Below are 9143 nucleotides of genomic sequence, written 5' to 3' on the forward strand. Positions count from 1 at the left end.
CCGAGCATGAGATAACCGATATATTGGATGATTGCATAAGTTCGTGACCGATTTTCATAGATGGCATTAAGTTACTGCATGGCGGAGTTCTATTGTTTTCGTGTGGTAATTGTTGCTTACACCGAATAGATGACGTTGTCTTATGTCAATTTAGCGTCAGACATTGTTCAGATAAGTCCAGTTGTGCATAAGAGAAATCATTAAAAAGGGAGAACGAAAAGGTGCATTTGCGGCATGTAATGTTATATAAATTTCGGAAAGGCGTGAGTGTTGGGACTGCACAAAAAAATATTCAAACCGTTTATTTGGACCGCGCTCCTGCTCTCCGAACAGTCAAAAAGTGGTTTGGCAGATTTCGAAATGGTGATTTCAACATGGAGGATCAACCCCGCTCTGGACGGCCTTCTGGCATTGATAATGACATTGTGCATGCCTTAGTGGAAAGAAACCCAAGGATTACAACTGAGGATATTGCTAAGAGGCTGAACATCGATAATTAAACCGCTTTTCGTCATTTAAAAAAAGCTTGGATACGTTTCCAAGCTTGATACATGGGTGCCGCATCTCCTGACTGAAAGGAATAAGCTAAACCGTATGACTGTGGCTCTTTCTCTTCTCGAGCGTAACAAAAAAGAGCCTTTTTTAGATCGAATGGTAACAGGCGATGAAAAGTGGATTCTCTACAAAAACGTACAGCGAAAGAGGACATGGAAAACAGCAGCTGAAGGAGCAGAACCCGTAGCAAAGGCTGGCTTGCATCCGATGAAGGTGTTGCTGTGTGTTTGGTGGGATCGCAAGGGAATTATTTACTTTGAGCTGCTCCGACGCGGCGAAACAATCACGGCGGACAAGTACTGTGAGCAACTAACTAGACTCGCTGCAGCTATTCGAGAAAAACGTCCGATTTTGGCCAATCGAAAAGGCGTCATCTTCCACCACGACAATGCTAGGCCACACGTCGCTCAACAGACGCTGCGAAAACTGCAGGAGTTGCAAGGGGAAATTCTGCAGCACCCGCAGCAACCGATATTCTCCAGATATTGCGCCTTCAGATTTTTATCTGTTCCGGTCTTTGCAGAATAGTTTAAATGGCAAGAATCTCAATTCCGAGGAAGCTGTCGAAAACCACCTTACAAACTTTTTTCAAGAAAAAACAAGTTCTTTCTTCAAAAATGGAATCGACAAGCTTATAGATCGTTGGAAAACCATTGTAGAAAAGAATGGAGACTATATAATTGATTAATAAAAGTGTTATCTCTAAAATATAATCTATTGAAGTTTATATTTAAATCGGGCACGAACTTATGCAATCACCTGATATAAAAGTATATAAATCTTGCTCGATATTTTTCTTGATATAAAAATTTTTATCTTATTGCAAGACATCCTGCATAACTATCCGGGAACTTAGAGAAAAATTTCTCTAAAAATGGAAGAAAAGTTCTTTAAGAAATCTATGGAAATACTCGGAATCGTACTCCATGCTGAGAAAGCAAAAGTTTCCGTTAACACTTTTAATACATCAACGGGGATGAAGCATTTAAAAATCCGAGATAAAAACACCGCGAGTCGGACGAGCGCTTTATTTTATCTCGAATTACTGTTTCGAGTTGAGCAGACCGCGGAGAAGAGACAATTAAAACTTTAAACTGAAATAGCACCACCGTCACCGTCACTTGGACAAACTGAATTCTTCGGATGGTGGAAAGCTTTCTTTAGTTGGAGCAACAACTCGCTCAAAGAAAACTTTTCGCGATGATTTAAAACGTTTCATCGATGTACTTTTAAAAGTACTTATGTATTACGATCTACATATCGAGATCATCATTATCTCAAAAACTTATATAATAAGAATATGTTTAAATTGAGAGAAATAATTACATTGACGATTAAATTATCAAATTCAACTCAAAAACTAAAAATAATTCTTTTTAAACTAGAGCATTTTTTGTTTAAATCAATGATTAATATTTCATTTAAATTGTATATTAAATGTTTTAAAAATTTATTTTATTTGTTTTTAGTAATAGAAGATCAGCCTGTCACTCAAGAAGTAAATGAGAATGGAGATATTGAAAATTCTGTAAATCATGAACCAGGTAGATAAATATCGAATCTCTTGATTTGAATCTTTACACATTTATTTATAATATATATGTAAATAATCTTTTTAATAGACGAAGAAGAGACTGATAAATTTAAAAGGAAATAAATTTAAAGGGTAAAAAATTTTTAAAAAATTTAAAAAATTTAAAAGGAAAAATTTAAAAGGAAAATTGTCTCGTAGACGTCCACGAGTCCCCTCCATTCTTTTTTTCCACAGACACCTTTAGGGGGGAGGGCCCCAGACAGTCACAGCAGGGGGTCGGCGCCAGTGGCCGAGGAGTGGGGGTTTGTTTTGACGCCCCATAGTGCCCACTATCTACTGACTGTAATCCTATATTCAGCTGGTTTCAAGATTGTATCAAATGGTTTATCGTGTATTATACAATCTAGATAATATATTACATATATTCCACAATTATAAGTATTATTTTGAAAAACTCTATTATTGCACAAACACTATTATTGGTGAAGCGAGGGGGGGATTTAAGGCGGGAGGAGGCACGAACCAAGCATCCATCTCTTCCGTGGCAGCGGCATTGTCGTGTCTGTGTAGGGCGTTTACACACTTCCTCAGCCCGACAAATAATTGTTAGAAAACAACATTTGCGGGTCTGAAAAAATATGCGAGGTACAAGTGGCTGAATCGGGAATCGAACCCGAGTCTTTCGCTTTCCGCTCAATGGATGCAGTGCCGATTGTCACGGAGAGACGAAATCCCCAGCACGTCTCCAGAGCGGTCCAATCATATTAAACGATTGAAAATTGGCCCCCGTAGCCGCTCAGCGATGAGTCTTGACTCACCACCAGTATGAATGGAAGCCTCCTCGAGTAGTCCATCCTAAACCACTACGCCTAAGCAGCCCCCTCTTCTGCTCCCAATTAATAATACGATCTTCCACCGTCACCACATGGTGGATCTAGTGGACAGATTACCAGCACTTACGCTGGCACAGATGTACACCGCAGAGTGAAGCGAGGGGGGGATTTAGCAAGTTAAATAACCCGAGTCGATCCTTATCTAGGTTGACAGTTAGGGAATCAGGACACGGCGGAGACATCATCTCGTAATTGGTCGACCCGTCTGGGAGTTGACGTTTCTCCGTGGTGGGGGGATAGGCGGCAGGAACTATTTTATAATAATTAGAACTCTCGAAATACGGCCAGCATATCACCTCTAAACTCGAAAATACGATTTTTTCGGGTAAAATAATTGTTTAAAAAATTTTTTAGTTATTTCCTTCATCAGAACTCTTTGGAAAAGCAATGTACATGCCCAAAACTACACGAGAACTATTTCATAATAAGCAGAACTCTCGAAATACAGCCAACATATCACCTCTAGTCTCGAAAATACAAGTTTTCGGGTAAAAAATGGTTTTATTTCATTTTAATGAATATTTGTTACTTTTAGAAGGCAGAACTCTTCTTAGAACTCATATAGAACTATAGATCTTTTAAATTTGAACAATTATTGATAAGGAAAACGTCGTAGGACAAAGTGATATGCTGCGTGAAGTTGGCATATCAGTTTGTCCTGAGGCATTTTCTTTGGTTTAATCGCCAGAACTATTTGTTTAAACTATCAAGAACTCTAGAACTATTGAAAATAAAGCCAGAACTCTTAATTATTTATGATCTTCCACGAAATGATATGCTAGTTTCACACACACGAAAAACTCTCTATGAAATTAGCAACACTGCTTGCATTAATAACAGGACATAGAATACAGACGCTAACACTTATTGAGGTAAAGGACATTGAAAAAATAAGTGATCGAATTGAGGTAAAAATCCCTACAAGGATAAAAACTTCGCGAGTTGAGTTCAATGGCTTGAATTTACGACGATACACGACAGATATGGGGGACATCCGTGGACGTTCATTTCATGTCCATTTTACACCCGCACATTCATGGACATGACATGAACATCCATCATATTCCCAACCAAAGTAGCAGAGTCACATCAAAAACAACATAACATCTTTGGCTGGTCCAAGAAATAATATCTTTTAAACGTCAATTATTATTAGTCGCCGACGTCATAGACCAAAAATAGACGTCTTTATGTCGTCTTTTGACATCACTCTGCTACTTGGGGTGTGGGTTGTGTGCTATGTGGGTGAGGACATTCAACAAACAAAAAATTTTTATAATTTTGTAACTACTACTGTACTACTGTACAACCCGTTTGCAATGATTCCTTTATCTTTTTCATGTTTTCTTCCGCGCTATTTTTACGTTGATTTTCGTAAATCAATTCAATTTCTTGCTGTATTTGTAATAGTTGGGCTTTATATTCTGTCTTCAATTCTTTTTGAACATGCTCCACTTTAGCCTCGTATTGTTCCGCGAGGCGCTTTTCTATTTCAGATATCGCAATCTAAAATGCAAACACAATATTATAATGTTCTAAAAAATTTATTAAAAAATCGGCGAATAAAGCAACATTTATAAATTTGAAAGTGATTGTATCAACATTGATTAGAAATTTAATTTATTTCTAGTCTTTTCTATCAATTTTAATTATATTGCTAGTTTTAAGTAAATATTCATGGACTAACTTTTCATGTGAGAATGGTAATAAATGAACGATATCTATAATGAAATCTAAAAGATCTTATTTCCAATAATAACTTACTTTTTGTCTCATATCAGCCTCAGCAAGTTTTTGATCCTTTAAATCACTCATCCTTTGAATCTCCTCATTCATGTGTTCCCGAGCATCGGTGGCTATCGTTTTTAATCTTTTGAGTTCCTTCTTCAAATCTCGATCTTTTTCTATAAACGTCTTGTGCTCTGCTTTCAATTTATTGGATTGCAATTGTAAATCACTTACTTTGTTATTTAATCTAGAAAACAAATATTAAATAAAAATTATTTAGATGTATGTACATATTAATAGATATACATATTAATCAAATATCATATTAATTGCTGAGGATTAACACGAGGAAATACTTCACATTGCAATTTTATTTAAATATGAAAAGAAATCTTTTCGTGAACATTTTTATGAACAAGTTTCTCATTGACCCATCTCTACAATTAGATAGGCTTCCATGCTTCGAATCTTCTACGAAGGTTCTTTGAACATAAAATGTTTGAAATTGAGATCGTTTCGCTATCCTTGGCCTACTGCCTTAAAACGAGTGGCACCCGTTTGACCACGTTAATATTGACCACGGTCCCAATTAACCACGTTGAGATTGACCACGTTGCGATTGACCCCGTTGATATTGACCACATTGATATTGACCACGGTCCCGATTGACCACGTTGATATTGACCACGGTCCCGATTGACCACATTGATATTGACCACGGTCCCGATTGACCACGTTAATATTGACCACGGTCCCAATTGACCACGGTCCCGATTGAACACACACACACACACACACACACACACACACACATGCGGGGGGTGGAAGGGGGGCTTTCGGCTCCCCTCCCGCACCCCCTCCGCCAGTCAGGCACAATGGACCTCACTTTACAACTTGCAAAGTACATGCCCTAGTAACGACATGTATTGATTCGTGATCAATCGAAACCGTGGTCAATATTAACGTGGTCAATATTAACGTTAACAATATCAACGTGGTCAATCGGAACCGTGGTCAATATCAACGTGGTCAATCGGGACCGTGGTCAATATCAACGTGGTCAATCGCAACGTGGTCAATCGCAACGTGGTCAATCGCAACGTGGTCAATCGCAACGTGGTCAATCGCAACGTGGTCAATCGCAACGTGGTCAATCGCAACGTGGTCAATCGCAACGTGGTCAATCGCAACGTGGTCAATCGCAACGTGGTCAATCGCAACGTGGTCAATCGCAACGTGGTCAATCGCAACGTGGTCAATCGCAACGTGGTCAATCGCAACGTGGTCAATCGCAACGTGGTCAATCGCAACGTGGTCAATCGCAACGTGGTCAATCTCAACGTGGTCAATCGGGACCGTGGTCAATATCAACGTGGTCAATCGGGACCATGGTCAATCGGAATCGTGGTAAATATCAACTTGGTCAATCGGAATCGTGGTAAATTATTAACATGGTCAATATCAACGTGGTCAATCGGGACCGTGGTCAATATCAACGTGATCAATCGGGTCCGTGGTCAATCGCAACGTGGTCAATCTCAACGTGGTCAATCGGGACCGTGGTCAATATCAACGTGGTCAAACGGGACGCTCCCCCTTAAAACAGGTAATATAGAATGATCCTCGTGGGAAACGAGAATTATTTTTCTTACTGTAATATCTTTGGAAAGTATCGATGATTCAACAGCAATACTACTATCAATCCTCATCTTTTATTTATATCGAATTGAGAAAAGAACTCAGGATCAAGCAATGAATGTGAAAAAAATAGATTAATAACATAGGATAATTTCTTACAGAATATTTTTACTTTCTTTTTCTTTTTTTCTTTTGCAGGCATTTCTCGGTTTTAAGTAACATAGTAAATTTCGCATATAACGCGCGGCATTTATCAGGGCGGAATCGGGGGGTATTATTGGGGTATTTATTAGGGGTATTCAAGCAGTGCACGACCCACATCGAGAATTTTATTTTTTACCATGGTGGCCCAGACTGTTATCAATGTTCGTCCGGTTGCCACACGGCAAATCTCGTGTTACTGTTTTTAAACAAGTTAAAAACGATCTGAAAAATATGTGCGGTTTCACCAGAAATACATTGATAAATAGCGAATTGAACTATAATTATCATCTAATTGCTAAATACAATATTAAATCTGAAATATTAAACGTCACATACACGTCAGTCAAATACGATTTATTGTAGATCATTATTTATCGCGATGTTTTTCGTTTGCTTAATCAAATATTATTAATAAATAAATTTTTATTATTTATACTTTAGTTTCATTAAATATATGTAACAAAACACGAGTTAAGAGGATGCCGGATTACCGACAGAATGCGAATATTAGTTAAAATGCAAAATCTTTTTGTTGATTATAGATATCTATAACAAATTTTTAATCTGTACGTGCCTAATCAGTAAACCCCGCACTCAGCATTTCATCAAAGAGTATAAGTGAACTTAGAGAAGTGAGTTTAGAAGCTTTAGAAAAAAGATTTTACGATGCAACACTTTTGTGCGTATGTGTGTGTGCGAGATCGAGGCTCAAGAGTAAAACAGAGCAGTTATGTTTATTTGATACATCATAAATGAGATGCACAACAAATTATTTTCTTTTTCTATTTAACTATAGTTAAATACAACACATGTACATACAAAAATACACATAATTAAATACTTTTTCTATTTATGACATACACAATATCTCATTTATGTTCTATAAAATAAAGATGAATAAATTGATGTATTATTATGTAGGAAGACGAGAATAGAAAAAATAAAAGTCGAAGAAATAAAAGAATATAATAATGGGGATGAAAGAATACAATAAAGAACAAGCAGAGAGAGAGAGAGCGAGAGAGAGAGAGAGAGAAAGAAAGAGAGAGACAGAGAGACAGAGAGACAGAGACAGAGAGAGACAGAAGATTAATTATATTTCTATATTTACAAATTATAATATTTTAATTAATTTGGAACAAGGATAAGAATAAGAATTAGGAATAAGGATAATAAAGTTGTAATAAACAAATTTAATTTAAAATACAAATTTAATTTTAATTTTTTTTTTTGGTACATTGTGTGCGTGTGTGTGTATGTGTGTGTCTGCGCCTGTGTGTGTGCGTGTGTGTACTAATAATAAATTTATAATAAAAAATGAAAATTATGAGTAAAATTACAAAATATAAAAGAACAAATAAAAGAAGTAATAAAATAATAAATTTATATATATATAACGCATGTATCCGGATGGTGCAGGCATATATCCGAGTGGCACAGGTAGCGCAGGCACATATCCGGATGATGCAGGCTGCACAGGCACGTATCCGGATTGTGCAGGCTGCACAGGCACGTATCCGGATTGTGCAGGCTGTACAGGCACGTATCCGGATGGTGCAGGCATATATCCGGGTGGCGCAGGCACATATCCGGATGACGCAGGCATCGGGGGCATATATGGTGCAGGCTGTGCAGGCACGTATCCGGATTGTACAGGTGGCACAAGCACGTACCCCGATGACAGGGGTGCGGGCATGTACCCTGTTGGCGGTAGTATATTAGACGGCATGCCAGCCTTCTTCTGTCTGCGCCTCTCTCGGAATACCGCCCGCCGCACCGCATTACTAATGCGCTGGAAAAAAAATTAAAACATTAATGTTTTTACACACACATACACACACACACACACACACATACTGTATACCATTTACATATATATATTTACATATATACATGGTGTCTCACCAAAAGTGGCCGCTCCTTTTTATGTTTTAAACTAAAAGAGATAGACCATAACAAATGTATATCAAATTAAATGGTTCAAACTGAACTCTATTGTGAGCATAATGGTTGCTTTTGAAAGCTATCTGTGTTAATGAACGGAGAGATATGCATAATTTTTTTATAATAATGTGAATATTTCAATATGATAAATATTGAATGATTGTTTTTTTCTTTACACTGATTGATTTGTCTCATTATTCTGTACATAAAAGTATTACGGTAAGATTATCGAAAACTAAATATTTTACGAGATATTTTATTTTTTATATCAAAATATGTCAGATTAAAATATAAAATAACTCAAAAAGTACTTAATGAAAAAATACTTTATTATAGTGTTTTGAAAAGCTCTCGAGATAAGCTACAAGAATATGTAATAAAAAACGAGAGGTTCCATTTAAGAAATTAAAGGTGTCCTTGACTTGACCTTAACGATGCCATCCAAGGTCAAACCAATGACACCGTCTTATGTTCCCTTCAAAACCATACAATTTTTGTTCAAAACGTTTTTCTCTAAAATGCTTAGTTTTTGAAAGAAAATGGGTGTACGGGTGGTCTAGGACACCCTGTATATTGAATCACGCGCCTGTTACCATTTCACAAATAATTTTAGACTGGAAGATGAGAGATAATATTCCAACTTTCCA

General features: G+C 37.1%; 1 protein-coding gene across 1 annotated transcript; it reads right to left on the bottom strand.

Annotated features, from left to right (window-relative positions):
• Positions 1-4272: 4272 nt before the first annotated feature.
• On the bottom strand, positions 4273-8281 carry LOC115242945 (tumor susceptibility gene 101 protein-like). The gene is made up of 3 exons (XM_029819571.1): positions 7974-8281; positions 4747-4957; positions 4273-4488 (listed from the first exon to the last, which is right to left on the bottom strand). The coding sequence occupies exons 1-3, from the start codon at positions 8279-8281 to the stop codon at positions 4273-4275; spliced, it is 735 nt and encodes a 244-aa protein (XP_029675431.1).
• Between the last annotated feature and the right edge of the window lie 862 nt (positions 8282-9143).

The sequence above is a fragment of the Formica exsecta genome, unplaced genomic scaffold (genome assembly GCF_003651465.1).
Source record: "Formica exsecta isolate Colony F162 unplaced genomic scaffold, ASM365146v1 scaffold660, whole genome shotgun sequence".
Lineage (NCBI taxonomy): Eukaryota > Metazoa > Arthropoda > Insecta > Hymenoptera > Formicidae > Formica > Formica exsecta.